Source organism: Pezoporus wallicus, unplaced genomic scaffold (genome assembly GCF_028554395.1).
Source record: "Pezoporus wallicus isolate ANWC-B61680 ecotype Strahan unplaced genomic scaffold, APGP_CSIRO_Pwel_v1 contig_8693, whole genome shotgun sequence".
NCBI lineage: Eukaryota > Metazoa > Chordata > Aves > Psittaciformes > Psittacidae > Pezoporus > Pezoporus wallicus.
Genome location: NW_026641814.1, coordinates 634,953 through 654,593, shown reverse-complemented (window position 1 = coordinate 654,593; position 19,641 = coordinate 634,953). Strand labels below are relative to the sequence as shown.

At 45.3% G+C, this 19,641-nt stretch overlaps 1 protein-coding gene across 3 annotated transcripts in view; it reads right to left on the bottom strand.

Annotated features, from left to right (window-relative positions):
- NECAB2 (N-terminal EF-hand calcium binding protein 2) overlaps positions 1–19,641 on the bottom strand; it is a 94,327-nt gene that overhangs the window by 12,553 nt on the left and 62,133 nt on the right. For 2 of the 3 annotated variants that reach the window (XM_057425405.1, XM_057425404.1), the window contains one exon: positions 11,693–11,790. In XM_057425405.1, coding sequence (XP_057281388.1) covers positions 11,693–11,790 — 98 coding nt within the window. Of the gene's footprint in view, positions 1–11,692; positions 11,791–15,287; positions 15,314–19,641 lie in introns of all 3 variants that reach the window. The other variant, XM_057425403.1, reaches the window with a different exon arrangement.

Here is a 19,641-nt window from a genome sequence, read left to right as displayed (position 1 = left end):
TTTTACCCTTCTCAGCTCATGTTTGCCTTGTCTGGTCCTGAATTTCTTCTGCCATGGAGCCTTCCCAAGCAACTTATTACAGGTCTTTCCCCTTCTCTTTATTAAAAAATCTTGCTGAAATATAATCCCATTATTTCTTGTTGCTGCCACATAGATGTGAAGGACAGGTAACTGTTGGCTCATGCATGCACTATACATCGCATCCCCTGAGGTCACCTATGTATGAGGCATGTGGCACTTTTGCACACTGTCCACTTACTTAGTAGACAAAGAACAGACTGGAAAATGATACAAACACCCTACTTATTAACCTGTAGCTATAATTGGCCTTTTCCTTCACACAGGTTCCTAATTAGTTATATTTAGTATCCACAAGACAGTAAATTAATACATATTTTATTTCAGTTTTCCAAGGAAAGTACAGATTTTGTTTTCCAAACAGGTCCTCCTCAAAAGACCCTGCAGATGTAACAATGTGGGATGGTCAAGCTGCTGAAGAATCAGCCTGGTTGTGCCAGCTGGTTATGTCTTGATGTGGTCCCTGCCTTTCCTTTTGTTGGCTCCTTCAAAGCTGCTCTAGGGCTATTTGGCAAGACCACAGCACTGATGTCTGGTGGATTTACTCCTCTTGCCATACTATTTGTCTAATCCCAGGAGCAAAGGCCTTAAAATGGGAGGAGGGAGGAAGCAGGAAGAAACAGGGGGTCCACGAGAGCTGGAGCCTGGGCAGCATGAGCAGGATTTACAAAGAATCATAGAATCTTAAGGAAAGGACCTTAAGATCATCTAGTTCCGAACCCATGCCATGTGCAGGGACACCTTATACACTAGACCATGTTATCCAAGGCTCCATCCAACCTGGCCTTGAACACTGCCAGGGATGGAGCATTTACCACTTCTTTGGGTAACCTGTTCCAGTGCCTCACCACCCTCACGTAAAGAACTTCTTCCTTATATCTAACCTGAACTTCCCCTGTTTCAGTTTAAACCCATCACCCCTTGTCCTATCACTACAGTCCCTAATGAAGAGTCCCTCTCTGGCATCCTTGTAGGCCCCCTTCAGATGCTGGAAGGCTGCTATGAGGTCTCCACGCAGCCTTCTCTTCTCCAGGCTGAACAGCCCCAGCTTTCTCAGCCTGTCTTCATAAGGGAGGTGCTCCAGTCCCCTGATCATCCTCGTGGCCCTCTTCTGGACTTGCTCCAACAGCTCCATGTCCTTTTTATGTTGAGGACACCAGAACGGCACACAGTGCTCCAAGAAGATGTTCTTCCTTCTTAGAGGAAGAAGAGGGACATGAATGTTGCAACAACAGACAAGCAGATAAGCAGTGAATAAACATCTTTATCTAAAATGAGCTTCAAGAGAAACCTTCCTAAAATTCATCTCCCTGGCAGCCCCCTCTGCTCCTGGTAGTCTGGCAGCCTGGCTGGATCTCATACACAGCCCTGTGGGGCTGGCAAGGAAATGTCTCTGGATGGTATTGAGTGGAGAACTGGCTTTCTGGTCTGGAGTTTGAATAGAGAAGTTGGGAAAAATTCAGTTCTTGCCAGACTGGAGTGTCACTTCTTGCTTTAATTTGCTGTGCAATATTTTCTTAAATTCAGAGAAGACTTGCAGAAATACTTTCTGAGAAGCTAAACAAATTATAGAATCACAGACTGGTTTGGGTTGGAAAGGACCTTAAGATCATCTAGTTCCAACCCCTGTGCCTCACCCTAGATAGACCATGTTGCTCAAGGCTCTGTCAAACCTGGCCTTGCATGCTGCCAGGGAGGGAGCATTTTCCATTTATTTAAATATGCCTTGTTTCCTGTTGGATTATTATTGAACTATAAAGTTCTGTAACTTTTCACAAAATCCACATCATTTTTTTTTTGCTATAGAATTTGATACTGAAATTGTTCAGAAATGTATCATTCAAAAGATATGGAAAGATGACTCATCCTTTACCAATTCACCACCCCAATGCCATTCCTTTCTTTTTTAATCCAAAACCATTCACCATGAATACATCTTTAACTGCATTGTAGGAGTGTTTCAAAGCTGGTGCCTCATCATAAAATCACCCATCCAAGAAAGGGGAAAAAAAGCAGCTAATAGTCCCTAAAACAACTTCCTCCCCACCGGGGCAGATCTCTGTGCTGCAAGGGTGAGGATGGACAATGCTCTGAGACCCCTAGAACAGGCAAACTGGCCATTTTAGCAAACATCCTGACCCCTAAAGAAGAGCCAAATGCTTCTAAGTAGGAAGATGACAAGATGTACGGAATCTCCCAGCAGTCAGCCAGGTACAAAGCACCAGGAGATGAGCTGTCAGCCTCCTGACACAGCAAATTGCTGCTCCAGGAGCCTCAGAGACCTTGATATGAACATTAACTTTGTTCAGCAGAGCAGGAGAAAACAAGCTCAAATTAAATGAAAAGATGAGATAAAGGATTAGCTGGAGGGTGGGAGGAAAAGATAACTTTTAAGAATTAATTCTACTGAATATTTTATCTTGACGTGTCATCATTCAAGAAAGAGCAATATATTTGGCAAGCTTAATTTTGGCAGGTAAGAATGCAAGCTTAATTTGGGCAGGTAAGAATGCAAATGAGAGCATTCTATATTGCTGTTCTGGACTGTGCTATAAAACAAGAAAAAAGCCATCCATCATTTTTAGCATCCAAGACTGATGGCTGCACAAACAGGCACTCCTTTGCAGTGTGCTGCTAGTGGCTGAGAGCTGGAGGAGACCCATGGCCACGCTCTCATCAGCAGCAGGGAGAGGAGGTCTGCAGCTCCCACTAAGCCCAGCATCTCCTGTTCACTGTGATGACATATCATAAGGCAGAGATAAGATGGGTGAATTGTAGCAGAATTTAACCCACAAAAATAATGTATGCAGACCTACTCACCCATATGTATGTACTTCTGAGCTTCCTAGCACTGCTAGAGCATCAGCAGCTGGTATTGAAGGTCAGTACACTCACTTTTCCCTTTATGATTTACGTATTCTCTCATCTATATAATGTTTCCCCAGGAAAATGTGTTTGCAGCTGGTTTGGGTACAGTGCCTGTCTGCAAGACATATATGTGGTATTTGGGACCCTGACATGAAAAGGCTTTCAGGGGACTGTAATGTGCCCCCACTTGGTCATATTTCCACTCCAGGTCCATTAAATGAGACAAAAAGGATTTTGGCAAGTGACAGACTTGCAATGGAGCTGGCAGCAAGCAAATAAGGAGTAAAACACTGTTCCACATCTCCTTTTCTTCCTTCCAGGACTGAAGGTGATGCTGAACATCAAGTCGAGAGTGGCCCAGGGCAACCTGCAGGTCTCCAAATTACCCTGATTTTGACAGCACCCACTTCCCTCCCTGCTCACCCCACTCCTGGCTCTTGATGAAGCAGAACAGTGCAGCCTTTCCCCACACTGTGTTCATGAGCACCAAAGACATCAGCTCCATTTCATTCCAGTATGTGCATAAGGGCTGTTGCAATTTTACCTCCAGTTTTGGGCAGTTTAGCTTTCCAAGATGAGAGAGGGCTTATGCTAAGGACAGTCACCAGCACTGCTTGGACCCATTTGGTGCCCAACAGGAGCATCTCCAGCAAGGAATGATTTGACCTTAAAACTGAGCTTCATCTTTGAGCGCATTCCTCAAACAGTATTTTTGGTAATTCTTTGCAGCTTCATCTTAAATTATGCCTCACTATTAAAGTTCAGCCTTACTAATGTTTTCATGCCCAGTACTGCAAAAAGGAAGGAGCAGGAGCAATCCTAGTGTGGCAGTGGAAGCCATATTCAGCAGGAACAGGGCTAGTTGAGCCTTTTGGGTTCAAAAACCCACAAAATGTGCTTTTTTAACCAGGCCAAAGTACATTTCCCAGGGTGATGGTGCTGCTCAGTGGCAACCATCCCCTAAGGGCTGTCCTCCCAGCTCCCCAGGCACTGCCCTCGAGGCTGGCAGGGCTGGTGGAGGCATTGAGTGGACAGCCTGAGGCAGGGGGTCAGTAACCAAAGGGGAGGGACAGCATCCAGTGTGCCCCACACACCCTTCGACATCCAGACATACAAATCACATCCTTCACAGTCACATTGGATTTGGTACCTGCTGACTGCACTATAAACCAGTAAATGATTATTGTATAAGAACATCTCCCACTATCAGCTTTTCTTAGATCCTGAAAGTTCATTTCCTTTCTCTCCAGTCTAACTTTGCATTTCCCATCATCACCGGCAATCATTTCAACACAGCACAGACAGCATCACATTGGAAAATAATGACAATGACAGATTTTGTTTTGCTGTATGAGACCTTCCACCACTGAATCTAATTACTGCTGATACTGTGTGAGCTCCTCTAGCATGAGATAATTGCTGCTTTCTCTTTTTATGAGCAAGAAATAATCAGTGCTCTTTTAAGGTGAGAAATATAAACAGCAATTAAACATCATGGCTATCCAGCTCTTCTTATCAGCAGGCACCTCTCATCAGTAAGCCAACACAGAAGGTTAGGCTTCATTTATCATATACACTGAATACTTCTTTAATAGAAGGGAAAAGAAGGGAATAAGGAACACTCTGAAACGATCAATACTTTTCTCCAGCTGATGAAATGCTTATTTTAATATGGAGAAGCAGGAGCATCTCACAAATAAAGCAGTTTGTTCACAAGCCCTAGCGCTCAGCATCAGCACCAAGCTCTTTGTAGGACCTGGCTTTGGGGAAAAGCTGCAGAGACAGCAACAGGCTTGAGCATTAAGCATGGGGGGGGGCACACGTGACTTCTCCTAACCTGCTGCTGCAGAAGTCTTTTCCCTGAGCCAGTTTTCAAAAAATATATCTATATGTGTGTCTCTAACATCCTGACACCAGCACAGGCCCTTGGTTACAGTGTCACACGTGGGGGAGACGAAGCAGAAGGAGACCTTTATGGAGAGACCCATCAGAGAAGAGGGAGCTCACAACGGCTTTTACATTATAAGGTTGTATTGGTTCAGATCCCCAGAAGCCTTCTTCTAAACTTCTAATACTCTGTTTTGGCAATCCAGACACTAAAACCAGAAAGTCTAGTAAACATTTATTTATTTATTTATTTATTTTATTTTTTAGGGAAAACATAGTGAAAAAATCTCCCATTTAAAAAATAAAGCACTAATGGTTTACACAGTTTACACTCCGGAAAAGCTTCTGGTGCTGTCTGGAAGTCTGTCTTATCTGAATGCTGGAGATGAGTTTCACTCCCACCTACAACAGCTTACTTTCTGGTTTTGGGGTGTTGTTTTTTCTTTTTACCTTCAGTTCTTTACTTGAACAAAGCCCCTGCGTTTGAATAATTCAGTGATGAGGCTTGTACCACTTTGTTCACAAAATCACAGCAGGGAGTGACGTTTCTTACGAAATACTTTTGTTGGCTCCTCTCTGTGAAGGAGTCTTGCTCCTTTTGCTCACTTGCAAAAACTCTGCCAGATGATGAAGAGCAGCACACCCCATGGGCTGTTAAAACAGGGGTAATGAGGGCATGCTGAGGCGGCTTTAGGCATCTGGAAGGGAAATGTCTGCATTTGAGATGAAGAATCATAGAATCACAGAATGGCTGTGGTTGGAAGGGACCTTAAAGCTCATTTAGCTCCAACCCCCTGCCACGGGAAGGGCCAACTTCCACTAGACCAGGTTACTCAAAGTCCTGTCCAACCTGACCTTGAGTTCCAAGAAGGATCATGGGCTGAATCAAGGAGGAAGAAGGGATTATAAATAACTACCCTCACTCCTGCTTCAGATTTCTAATGCAAGGTAATAGCTACACCCCTAGATGCCTAATTTATAAACTGGGAATAAACTGCCTTCCACTTGTAAATTACTGGGAGAAATTAGTCATATACATTAACCTCACATTCAAGAAGCAATGGTGGAAGACATCATGAAGAGAAAGTTGGAGTGAATGACAGAGATATCTATTATCATGTTAACATACATTTAAAATACATATTTGGCAAATCTAACTGCCAGAAAATTTGCTAATAATGAATATAAATGAGGTATAAAGAGACTCAGCAACTTAGCAAAAATGAACCATTACTGTTGTTCTGATTTTTTTTTACCCTTTCATAATCATAGAATCACAGAATCATAGAACAGTTAGGGTTGGAAAGGACCTTAAGATCATCAAGTTCCAAACCCCCTGCCATGAGCAGGGACACCTGGCACTAAACCATATCACCCAAGGCCTCGTCCAGCCTCGTCTTGAACACTGCCAAGGATGGAGCATTCACAACTTCTTTGGGTAACCTGTTCCAGTGCCTCACCACCCTAACAGGAAAGAATTTCCTCCTTATATCCAATCTAAACTTCCCCTGTTTAAGTTTTAACCCATTACTCTTTGTCCTATCACTACAGTCCCTAATGAAGAGTCCCTCTCTGGCATCCTTGTAGGCCCCCTTCAGATGCTGGAAGGCTGCTATGAGGTCTCCACGCTGCCTTCTCTTCTCCAGGCTGAACAGCCCCAACTTTCTCAGCCTGTCTTCATAAGGGAGGTGCTCCAGTCCCCTGATCATCCTCCGGGCCCTCCTCTGGACTTGTTCCAACAGTTCCATGTCCTTTTTATGTTGAGGACACCAGAACTGCACACAATACTCCAGGTGAGGTCTCCCAAGAGCAGAGTAGAGGGGCAGGATCACCTCCTTCGACCTGCTGGTCACGCTCCTTTTGATGCAGCCCAGGATACGGTTGGCTTTCTGGGCTGCGAGCGCACACTGAAGCCGGCTCATGTTCATTTTCTCATTCACGAACACCCCCAAGTCCTTCTCTGCGGGCTGCTCTGAATCTCTTCTCTGCCCAACCTGTAGCTGTGCCTGGGATTGCTCCCACCCAGGTGTAGGACCTTGCACTTGGCATGGTTAAACTTCATGAGGTTGGCATCAGCCCACCTCACAAGTGTGTCGAGGTCCCTCTGGATGGCATTCCTTCCCTCCAGTGTATCAACCGAACCACACAGCTTGGTGTCATCGGCAAACTTGCTGAGGGCGCACTCAATCCCACTGTCCATGTCAGCGACAAAGATGTTGAACAAGAGCGGTCCCAACACCGATCCCTGAGGGACACCACTCGTTACTTGTCTCCAGCCGGACACTGAGCCATTGACCACAACTCTTTGTGTGCGGCCATCCAGCCAGTTCTTTATCCACCAAGTGGTCCATCCATCAAATTGATGTCTCTCCAATTTAGAGACAAGGATATTGTGTGGGACAGTGTCGAACGCTTTGCACAGTTCCAGGTAGATGACATCAACTGTTCTTCTCCTGTCCATCAGTTCCGTAGCCCCATCATAGAAAGCCACCAAATTGGTCAGGCAGGATTTCCCCTTTGTGAAGCCGTGCTGGCTGTCACCAAGCACCTTGTTGTTTTCCATGTGCCTTAGCATGCCTTCCAGGAGAATCTGCTCCAAGGTTTTGCCAGGCACAGAGGTGAGACTGACTGGTCTGTAATTCCCCGGGTCATCCATTTTCCCCTTCTTGACAATGGGGGTTATATTTCCCTTTTTCCAGTCATCGGGAACTTCACCTGACTGCCATGATTTCTCAAATCTGATGGCCAGCGGCTTCGCAACTTCATTCACCAGCTCCTTCAGGACCCGCGGATGGATCTCATCAGGACCCATGGACTTGTGCACATTCAGATTTTTAAGATGGTCTCGAACCAGATCCTCTCCTACAGTGGGCCTGAGGTCTTCATTCTCACAGTGCCTGCATCTGCATTCCAAGACTTGGGTGGTTTGGTCAGAGCTTTTGCCAGTGAAGACTGAGGCAAAGAAGTCATTCAGAACCTCAGCCTTCTCCAAATCCAGGGTAGCCATCTCTCCCGAGAGCTTCCAGAGGGGACCTATGTTGTCCCTAGTCTGTTTTTTATTTGCTATGTACCTGTAGAATCCCTTCCTGTTATCCTTAACATCCCTAGCCAAGTTTAATTCTAACTGGGCCTTAGCTTTCCTAACCTGGTCCCTAGCTTCCCAGACAACATCCCTGTATTCTTCCCAGGCCACCTGTCCTTGCTTCCACCTTTTATAAGCCTCTTTTTTCACTTGAATTTTCCTCAGCAGCTCCTTATCCACCCAAAGAGGTCTCCTGGCCCTCCTTCTGGTTGGGATGCAGCCCTCCTGAGCTTGTAGCAGGTGATCCTTGAATATCAACCAAGAGTCTTGGACCCCCCTGCCCTCTAGGGCTATATCCCATGGAACCTTACTGAGCAGGTTCCTGAAGAGGCCAAAGTCTGCTCTTTTGAAGCCCAGGGCAGTGAGCTTGCTGCACGCTCTTCTCACTGTCCTGAGGATCTCAAATTCAAGCATCTTGTGATCACTGCATCCAAGGCTGCCCTGGAGCATCACATTTCCAACGAGCCCCTCCCTGCTGGTGAGCACGAGGTCAAGCCCGGCACCTCTCCTTGTCGGCTCCTCTATTACTTGCAGAAGGAAGTTGTCTTCCACACAATCGAGGAACCTCCTGGATTGCTTGTGCCGGGCCGTACCGTCCTTCCAACAGATGTCAGGGTGGTTGAAGTCACCCATGAGAACAAGGGCCTGCGAGCGTGAGGCTTTTCCTATCTGTCTATAGAGTGCTTCATCCGCAGGTTCTCCTTGATCAGGCGGTCTGTAACAGATCCCCACAGTAATGTCTCCCATAGCTATATTCCCTTTAACCCTGACCCACAAACTCTCTGTTAACTGCTCACCTGTCCCCACACAGAGTTCCATACTCTCCAGCCTACCCCTAACATAAAGGGCAACTCCCCCTCCCCGCCTGCCAGGCCTGTCTTTCCTAAAGAGCCTGTAACCTTCCATTCCAACACTCCAGTCGTAGGAGCCATTCCACCATGTTTCTGTGATGTCTATTATATCATACCCCCGTAGACGTGCACACATCTCCAATTCCTCTTGTTTGTTCCCCATGCTATGGGCATTTGTATAGAGGCATCTGAGCCGAGCTCCAACTGAAGCCGGCTCATTGGCTGGAGCGGCTGGGATATCCCTACATTGCTCCAAGCATTTATTGTAGGTGCTGGCAACTGACTGTGTGTGTTGGGATGGAATGATGCCCCCCTCCCCCAACACATCTAGTTTAAAGCCTCCTTGACCAGTCTGGCAAGCCTCCTACTAAAACTGCTCTTCCTCTTCTTTATCAGACCAGCTCCACCAGCCCCCACTAGACCTGACCTACAAACTTGGGTCCTGTGTTCAAGGCACCCAAACCCCTGACTATGACACCACCCTTTTAACCAGTTATTAACCTGGCCAATCCTCCTAGCTTTTTTAGGTCCTCCCCTGTACCCTGGAGAACTGATGAAAAGACCACCTGAGCTCCAGAGCCCCTAACCACCTCCCCCAGGGCTCTGTAGTCCTTCTTTATGTTCCCCAGGATACTACTATCCATATCCCTAGCACCCACATGCATCACCAGGAGTGGGTAATAGTCCATGGGACTTACTAGAGCAGGCAGCCTCTCTGCCACATCCCTGATCCGTGCCCCCGGTAGGCAACACACCTCCCTTGAGACGGGGTCTGGCCTGCAGACAAGTGCTTCTGTCCCTTTCAGTGTAGAGTCCCCTACTACTACAACCTGCTACTTTTTCCTGGCAGCACCAGTAGAGATCTTCTTTACCAGAGCATCTGCCGGCTGTTTCTGGCTCGAGTGCTTTGCCTCATGAGCCCCCTGCAGGACAGTAAAGCGGTTCCGCGTGGGGACAGGGGATTTAGGGGGAAGCCCCTCGCTTTTGGTTGTCCTTTTCCTCCTTTTTTTGGTTTTTTTTTTTTTTTTTTTGTCACTAATTCCCAGCTTCCCAGGTTAATGGCCTCCTTCTTTCCTCCATGAGCTAGAGGTGAAGCTCGAGGCCCCTGCACAGTTTGGGCCAGGAGCAAGCATTCCTGCTTCCTCTCAGCTTCCCTGACATCTCGCAGCCTATTGACAGAATCCCGCAGCTCAGCCCTGCTGCAGGAGGACCTCCACCAGGGAGCACCGAGCGCAGCCCTGCCCATTGTGCACCCTCCCCTCACCAGACCAGTGCAGGCACTCTCTGCACCCTGAGCTCTGCACTGCAGCCTCCCCTCTCATCGGCTCTGTCTGGGTGCCTACGCTGGCCACCGCCGGGGCAGCCAGAACAGAGCTCCTGGACCCGGCCCTGGTCATACGACGAGTGCTCACCATCCCGCTCGCCTGCCCGTGCAAACTGCCGTGCAAACTGCCTCGACCCGCTCTGTTCGCCATGCTCCTGCAATAATATTGATTAAAAAATCACAAACACTTCAGACAGGTCAGTGCTTGGCCAGATTTTTGCTGTTAGTTTATTATGGCAAGACATCAACATGTGAAATATGTCGCATCACTTTTCATGCTGCCCTCCTCACAAACAGCAATAAGGACAGATTTTGATCAAGCAAGAAAATCAGACTCTTTACTCGGAAACCAGGGGAGAGAAATTTGCTGCTTCCTGTTCTAAATGCTTAAACTTCTTATCATTATCACATCTTTAATGTGGAGTAATTTGAGTTTGTAAGATAAATTAGCTTTGAAGATAAATGAAAGGGAGATTTCAGTTTGGATTACTCAGTGGGCTGGAGTTGAATTGGAAAGTCCTTACAGGTGTTTGGAAAAAGCAAAACCTTCTTCCTTGGCTTCACATTACTGCTCACAAATGAAGAAAACTCTACTTTTGTCTAGCCACAGCACAAAAGAATGATGCAATTATGATCGAAGGTAAAAATGGGAGGACTTAACTATCCTGAGGTAATAAATGTCACTGATACAGCCCAGTTATTCTGCTAAGTGGCATGAAAAAGACAGGAAAATGGTTTCAAAGGAACAAGAGCTTTATAAACACTTTTCTCTTCCTGGTAAGACACCAAATAAATGGTGAATCTCTCAGCAGGATGTTTATCTGGCACATCAGCTTAGATTTTTCTAGGTATTCATAAATAAATTTTGATATTCTTATCTATCAGTGCCACTGTCTAGCAGTCCACTGTTTAGCAGTCCGTTATTAACAGTATCATTAAGGTACATGGTGGATTTTTTAAGAAGCTAGGGATACTCTGCACATATACAGTAGGACATTATGTCTCAGGTTTGGTGCTTGCGTTATTCCCCAGTAATCCCCCATGCAGACCTCTAGTTTCTAACACAGCAGCTGTGCACATGAATTTCTGGAGCTCAGGACACCTTCCAACATGGAAGCTGTATTTAGTTGCAGCTCTACAACAAGAAGTTTCCAAAAGCACTCCCAATGATGCTAACAAAAACTCATACATTCAAAATTCCACTCAAGAGACCCACAGGCTGTGTTGTCTGAAGACAGCTGCAGTACCTTCATGCTTCAGGCAACACAGAGTGTAAGCCATAGCACAGCCAAGACTGCCTGTCAGACCTAGGAAAGGGGCTGAGAAGATACCATGCTCTGCTACAAAGTCTCTAATGCACATGTGATTGGCACCTTGGTTCACAATCTGGCCAAGATTTTCAAGAATCATCCTCTGTTAACACAAAAAAATCCACTGCTGTCATGTTGCTGTGATGATCCACTTCCCACACAAATGAAACAGCATGAGGAGACAACACAGCTGAATACGACAAAGACCTTCAAATTTAGCTGCTCTGTTAAAGTAGCATTTGCATCATCACTCTGAGTATGCAGAAGACAAGGCACAGTAAGGAGGACTCACCCGTTTGGTGTAGTCCATTGCCTTCAGGATGGAGAGGTTCAGCATCTCCAGTGAGGCCAAGACATCTTCATAGTCTCCCATATGGTCAGCAAAATAGTCTGGGAAAACCAAGAAGGACATGATGGGAACTGCTGGTGTAACTTAGTGCTTCAAGACGACATCAAGGTCTATTTATTGGTGGAAAGAAAAATCTGAAACAGTTGTTTCAAGTGTATTTTTTATAATATGTATCCTGAGCCAAAGTCACAACTTTTCCTGCAGAGAATTTTGGGACCATTGTAAAAAGAGATGTAAGGCACAGTAGCTCCAATTGAAAATAACTTAGCAGGTGCTCTATTTCCATGCCCACTTTTGCATTTGACTGTATCCTGTATCTCTCCCTCCTACTGCCAACACGGAGGAGGAAGTCTCAAAAGAAATCCCCTTTCCATTCCCTTGAGGGTTTTCACCACTCTAAGCATCAAAATACTTGCCAGGTTCACCCCAATTTATGTAAGCTGAGACTAGCCTTACATCTTTCCCTACATTCCGATCACATTTACATTTGCACCACAGCTCACAATCACAGGTTGCACAGGCTTCCGAGAACAAACTACGCCTCAAAAGGAAAAGAACAGAGCTGCAAGCTGGGGCCAAAAGCATGTTGTCTATGGAGAGAGAGTCCACACTTTGTCCCTGCCATCTTCATCCTGTGAGAAGGGTGATCTGTGCCAGGCTGCCATGCAGTGGCTGGACGCTCTTCACTGATGTAAAATACAGCCAAAATCAGCGTGTCCACGTGCAGTCAGTGGCTGCATGGCATATATGAGCCCTGGTGTGGTTTCGTGCATGAGCTATGGACTCCTAAAATTCACTGTTTAAAGTGGAAACAGACAGAAGTGAAGCACAGCAGTGAGGTTTGCAGTGAATTTGCAGCACACATGTAAAGTCACCCAGTTTCTGGGTGACTAAAAGCTGTTCCTTAAAAGCCACTGGCACTATTCTTAGTGCTAAGTCATGAAGCTTCACACCAAGGTGACAACTCTGAGGAATGCAAAAAGATACCAACTCCAGGAAACAACCCCACTAATTAGGTTCTCTTGGCTTAATTAGAAGTGCCTGTAGCTATTTACAGCCAGAGAACATATCCAAGGGGAAGAAGATTCTGGCAGAAACCGAATGTAACAGCACGATTGACAGCAGCTGTTTGCTGCCAAACAACTTATTCTCACTGGAGTGTGTTTGTGTTATTACTTTACTTGGGAAAGAAAAACTGAGCAGATAAAGAGCAGGTAAAGACTTTTTGTAAGTGCTGAAACAAAAAGCTGGAGCCAGCTTTTCAGAAAGAATGAGCTGCTGTGGGCAGAGCACAGCCCTCAAGAGTGACCACGGAGAACCTGGGAGGAGAACAGTGTTGACTTAACTGAAGTGCTCAGTTCTACTCTTTCAGCCATATTTATCCACATGAACACCTGAGATCAGCTCTTCCTATCCCACATGGTTCTTGCTCCTGCAAGTCTGCAGAGAGCAATGGGATGAATGCTAAAGAGATGAGCATCACTGCCATCCAGGGCTGGTGTGGGAGAAGCAAAGGCATCACCCACTGCCCTGGTTGTCTGCAACAGGATGATGTGCATCTTCCATTTGCAAAGTACACTTCAATTCGCTGGACAGCTTGTACCATTGCCTGCAATGTCTGTGTTCCATTTAAACTGAAAGGTGGCAGGTACATTTTAGCAGCTGTACTCACATCTCTTGGGTGTATTACAGTGCTCCCAGCTCTGACTGGGAGCTCCTCTGAGAGCTACACAGCCATACTTAAGTCAGCCTAGGTGCTGGTGGTTGTTGCAGAACTTGATAAGATGCTACTTGATGTGGATTATACCATATCAAGTTTCTCATCTAAGCTGCAGGGTCAAGAAATCCCTTTTAAGATGCCTTCATCATCTTACAACTCACAACCTATTTCAAGAGAGACCACAGCTTTCATTTAGCCAAAATGGAGTTTCATTTTTAAACTAATACCTATAAGAGTAGCAAGTAAATAAATTGCAGGCAAGGGCAAGTATTCAGCAGATAACAGATCTAGCCAGGATCTCATGCTGATCAATAATTCCTCTGGCTTCCTGTGGGAAGTGATGGGTTTATCTCCATCCTCTCCTGGCAACTTTATCCCCAGGAGAGGCAGGAAGGTGGGTGAAAGCTATCAAACTGATGGAGAACACACACTGGGGTCAAACAACAACTTTGCTATCCCTGTATTTCCTGGCAAAGCTGGCGGTACAAGCTTCCTGTGGGAGGTGATGGGTTTATCTCCATCCTCTCCTGGCAACTTCAACCCCAGGAGATGCAGGAATGTGGGTGAAAGCTATCAAGCTGATGGAGAATGCACAGTGGGGTCAAACAAAACTTTACTATCCCTGTATTTCCTGGCAAAGCTGATGGTACAAGCTGCTGGGTTTTGGTTTCTTGGGTCAGCTGGCAAAGAGACCTAACACAATGAGAAAGGAGTGATGGGAACAAGCCCATCATATCATCAGCAAACCAAAAGGATTTTATGAAAGGATTCATTTCTCACATACTAAAGCAAGAACAAGTGGGGATAACCAGCTGAAAGGTGCTTCCTCTGCTGCAGTCTTGAATGCTCAGAACCCTGTGGGATGCTGCAGGAAGGAAGTCAAGGGAGGAGAGAAAACACTTGGGAGGAGAGAAACCCAAGGCAATGTCTTGGTGCAGGCAGACCTGCAGGTGGACAGAGATGTCTTTAAAGTACCAGGAATAATGAGTAACTGCCTGGGGGTGGCACAAGCACCCCACCAAGTGCCTTTCTGGCTGTGCAACCTGCTCTTAGCCAGACCTCTAAAGGCTGGAATTAATGGCAAAGTGATGGAGGTAAATGGTGAAGACCTGCCAAGGTGGCTTTATACATTCTTTTGCATCCTGGCATGGGAAGGGAGGAAAAGAAATGGATGAGCCTTCTGCGGGGCCACAGACCTCTGACTCCCCATCTCCTCCCAGAAAGATGGAGCACAGGAAACTTTTCCCAATATCGAGTATCCATGGAAAAACACACCTGAGCGAGCAGCAGGAGCTCTGTGCACAAGTCACCTCCCATGAAGGCAAAGCCTTTCAGAAACCCAGCAGGAAATATTCCCTTTCTGATCAAGGTGTGGGACAAAACATTATCAGAGATTTTCTTTTCAGCCTTTAATTCCTGGGAGCCAAGGGAGGTGCAGCAGAGGTGGTGAACACTTTAGGCAGCCTGCAGAAAACACAGTTTTTCCTAAGGAGAAACATCTAGCAGGTATTGCAGATAGTTTATTGAACTTCAGAGTGAGCTGGAAGCCACGACATTGCCAGAAATTAAATTCCATCTTGTTATTGAATGGGATCCAGGTGCTCTGTTCAGCTTTGATCTCATTTGAGTTGCAAGAAAATGAAGAAAAGCTTTGCCAATGTTTCTGCAGAATAAGGGGCAAAGCAGTAGGAGTGCTAAGACCCCCCATCTGCGTAGCCACCATGGCATTATCAGCTTTGTAATGGGTTTCATGCATCCTTTGAAAGCACACAAGCCACATAATGGTTGTTTTGGCCCCAAGACAGGGACCACACTCACCGCACAGCTCCTTGGTGTCCACGTTGCTGGAAGAGGGGAAGGACAAAGCAGGGGAGGAAGCAGGAAAAAAAGAGAGAAAGGCAATTTTAAAGGACAGAGGAAGGCTACAGTTAGCATTTCTGCAGGCTTAACCCCAGATACTCACCTTCAATGTTACCCATCCCCTCAGGCACCAGCGGTGACAGCCCAAGGAGCAGGCACTGTTTGATGCCACTCATGGCACACATGTGCCTCTGTGTCTTCAGCATATGCACAAGTAGGACAGCTTCATACATTATTTTGGAATTCCTTAGGGAGAAATGAGGATTTGTGCCTATGGGGGACCCAGCACACCCCACAGCAATTCTTCTCCCTTCCTCCTAAATATCAACACTCAACAACACCCTGGTGAGGCACCCAGTGCAGCACAAGAATGTATTTTGTTCCCATTCGCTCAGAGTAAAAACTTGCAAGATTTACTTTTCTAGATGGATCGGTTCTGGGCTATGTGCAGTTCCCAGCCAGGACTCCCTCCAACAAAACAGGACAATTACTTCCTAATACATGAACATTTCATTTATATAACAACATAGAACATGTTTATATAACAACAGACAACCTGCTTGGGAAATGAAGATAACTGCTAATCTCTTTGTGCCTCAGATTCCAACACAATAATTAGTGCTGTTCAAGCACTGCAATAATCTCTTAATAGAATCATATTTTGTCAAGCCATTTATGTTTAGAAAGATATTTTTTAAACTAAACTCATCACTGCTCTGGCTGCCCTGTCAACATAAGTGGATTAGGGAAAGAGATGTTTTCAATACTGTTTTCATTAGCGCATCCTCCCACAGCTCTACCTTGGACACTGAAATTCTCATAACTGCTTGCCCGTGCCCAGAACAACAGGTCTGATCGCAGGCCACAGGTGCTGGGCTCCTCCTTATCCCCATGACCTGACACTTTCACTTGCTTCTGGCCCTCTCCTGGGATGAGATATTCTTTTGAAGGGATGATACATAGTGGTAAAGTGTTATTTGGGATTGCTTTTCACTACCCATGGCCACCCTTGAACCCCATCATCAGGACTGATGACAGAAAGCCATAAAGTGCCTTTGCAGCAAGCTGAAGTACCCAGGAAAACTTCATTTCTGCTGAAATCCTTTGTCATCTTCTGCAGCAGGCTCAGACTCCATGTGAGCAGAGTTACCAGGCTTTTTGGCAGCAGGATGGGCACCGGCTACATTTCTCTCTCCAACAGTGTTTTCAAGTGAGCTTCCACTGCAGCAGAGAGACAATATAGGAGCATTTTTTCTTTATATTTATGTTCTGCCTGAGAAGATGAAAGTTACCATAGCCTGGGGACCCCTCTGTCTCTCACTAGGTGGATTTCATCCCCTAAGCATGGTAGCCAGGTGCACTACAGCCAAGAGAAACAGCGTGCATTGTTGATATTTGAGGAGGAAATCCCCCAGATTCAAGGTCACCCACACCTGGGCTCTCCCTGGAAGCAGAACCCCACATGATGGCTCTGGGAACCCTTCCACTAGCATTCCTGAGCTGTGGGACCTGCTGGGTGCTGGAGACAAACACAAACATCTTGATCGCATCAGATGCTGGCTGCCAGAAAGATGCCACCCACCCAACCTGTCTCATGCTGTACAAGCACATTACACACACCCTCATTCCCAATTCCACTGAATATGCAGATCCAAAACACTACCCACAAGAGATGACTCCTGACTGAATAGTCCGCAACACTTTGGTAGCATGTGATTGCTAACATGGAGCCTCAGCAATTCACAGGCAGAGAATATTCAGAAGATTCATTTCCAGCACTGGCAGAGCCCCAGGTCTGACCAAGGATCGTGGTTGGTCTTTCATTCAAGTTCTCTCCAGCCCAGAGCCTGGGAAGTCAATTGATACTTTCAGACACATACACAGGAGTCAGTTTTACAACAGCATTCCCCACAAAGTGCTTAAATAATTGTTCAGAAACCAGTTTGTGTAATTAAGTACTTAGTGAAGTGGTTATGGGTTGCAGGGTTATAGAGCATGTTACTGAGAAAAAAAAAATCTACTCTTGTTTTCTACATTGCTTTGCACTGTAGTAATTGATCTGCTGCTGCCAAAAAAGGACTTTTATTTCCTCACATCCCACCATCTTATCATTCAACCTAATTGTGCTTGAATGTTAATTTGGCTGAGAAGCTGCTTTTAATTTTAAGCTATCATCTTGTATTACGACTAAGCCTAATTAAAGAAATTACTGAAGTCATAAACCAACAATAAAAAAAAATACGATAATGTTCAGATGAAAATTTGTAAGGAGAAATCAATGGGTACGTGAACACAACTCAGGGCATTTCCTATGATGTTTCCATCTGGTGGGAGTGTGCCCAACTAGAAGCATCACTGACATGCAGCCACGGTCCCATCAGTGTTACAAGCGGGTTTTGCTGCCCAACGTGGGCACTGCACAGGAGAACACACAACGCAAGGGATGTTGCAAAAACCCAGCTCCAAAACAGTCCACAAGCTGCTCTGGTAACTTAGTGGAACTAACCAGACTATGGGTGATGCCAGTAAGATATTATGATGCAGGTATTCAGTATCTGGGTTTCAAGCCTTGTGGCAGCTCCCCACAAACACCCTCACAGTCCTTAACGCTTCATCATAGGATTGCCCTTCAGAGCAGTCAAACATCAAAAAGCCCTTTGACAGGAAAAGATTTAGGTGAGTATCAGTTACCAATCTTTTTTTCAGCTGGCAATTATTTAATGTTCCTATAAGTCACAATAAACTAAAAAGAAAAATTATGACAAGCTGTTCCCATTTTTTCATAATAATAATAATAATAATATAAAATCATCTTTCAGCTACCAAAGCACTTGGCTGCAAATTAACTTTTAAGCTTTCTTACATTAATAGTGTGACTAATTAAAGAACTTCCTGAAGCCATAACCTAACTAAGCAAAATATAATTATGTTCAAGTGGAAGTTTAAATAAGAAATTGTAAAGATTTCTTATACATTTTTTTTCTGCATAGTAAAAGCCACATCTATCTGATCTCTTTCCAAAACAAAAGCCTTTCTTTCAAAGGAGAAAAAAATTAAGAAAATACAAGTCTTTTTGGTGTCAGGGTTTTTTCCCTGTTTTCTGACCACAGAAACTATAACGTGGAGCAGCAACAATCTTGCATCTCTCATCTTGCTGGGGATGTGCACCTTTTGAGATTACTTTCCAAGGCAAAGATATTCTTTGGAGATCCTTCATTTGGTACTTGGGACCTAATTTCTCTGACAGAAATAGGAACCAAACATAAAAGCTCAGCTTTCGACCTAGAGCACCTTCTGAAAAAGCAAACTCCAAGTCATAAGTCAATTTGGTCACTAAAAGGACTGTTCATTGCTCACCACCCACCACCATTTAAATACACTGAGATAATTTGACCTGATAACCATACTGGCAACAGGGAAATAATTTTCCCTGCTGGTTCACATCCAATTATCTCAAAGAAAGAAAAGTTCTCCAAGTGTGATACTCCTCCCTTGGATGTGGCAGTTTAAAGAGCAACAACCACACTGTGAGCATCTCTTCAGTGGGCTTAATTAAGAGCCCAGGGATTAATTACTGCTGCATGACCAGAAAGAGGAAGAGGCTGCCCAGAGTAATCGCTGTGCCTCCTGCTTACTCCAGAGAGAAATACATTCCCCTCCCCAGAAAAAAAACACCCAGTATTAAAACACAATTTAATGAGTGCCTGGGCTAATGAAGATCCTTGGGAAGTCACAGCTTTGCCTCTCTGCATCCCTGATTGATTGTAGATTATCCCACCAATGGGCTTTCACCAGAGTTGCCCATGTACCAACTTTCTGAGCTCAAGGTACTTAGAAGCTTTTTTACTTCTCTACCTGCCTTTCTTGAAACATGTTGCCATCTTTGAGACTTTATCCCAGGGAAGAGCAGAGGGTGAAATTCCCTTCTGAGGTTCCGCTCAGCTAAGGGAAAGGTGCTCCTGCAGCACAATCAGAAACATAATGGGAATTCAGAAGTTGCAAATACATCGAAGTCTCATCTTCACAGTGTATTTCTCATGCAAATAGCTGCCTGGATGTGCTGCTCAAATGCCACTCAAGACCTGATCGGCTTCTACTGAAGATAACAGCCCTTTTACTTCAGCAGATTTTCTTTTGCACCAGAAGCCACACAACTTAGTTGCTTCACCGGCACAGAAAATGGAGGGTTTTCTGAAATCATGTTCTCCTTTTATTTCCATCTTCTATTCACAGCTTTGGGTTTTCTACAAGGCTTCAAATGAGCATGGAAACAAATTATCCTCTAGCGTTAGCCACCTGCAAAACTCATTTT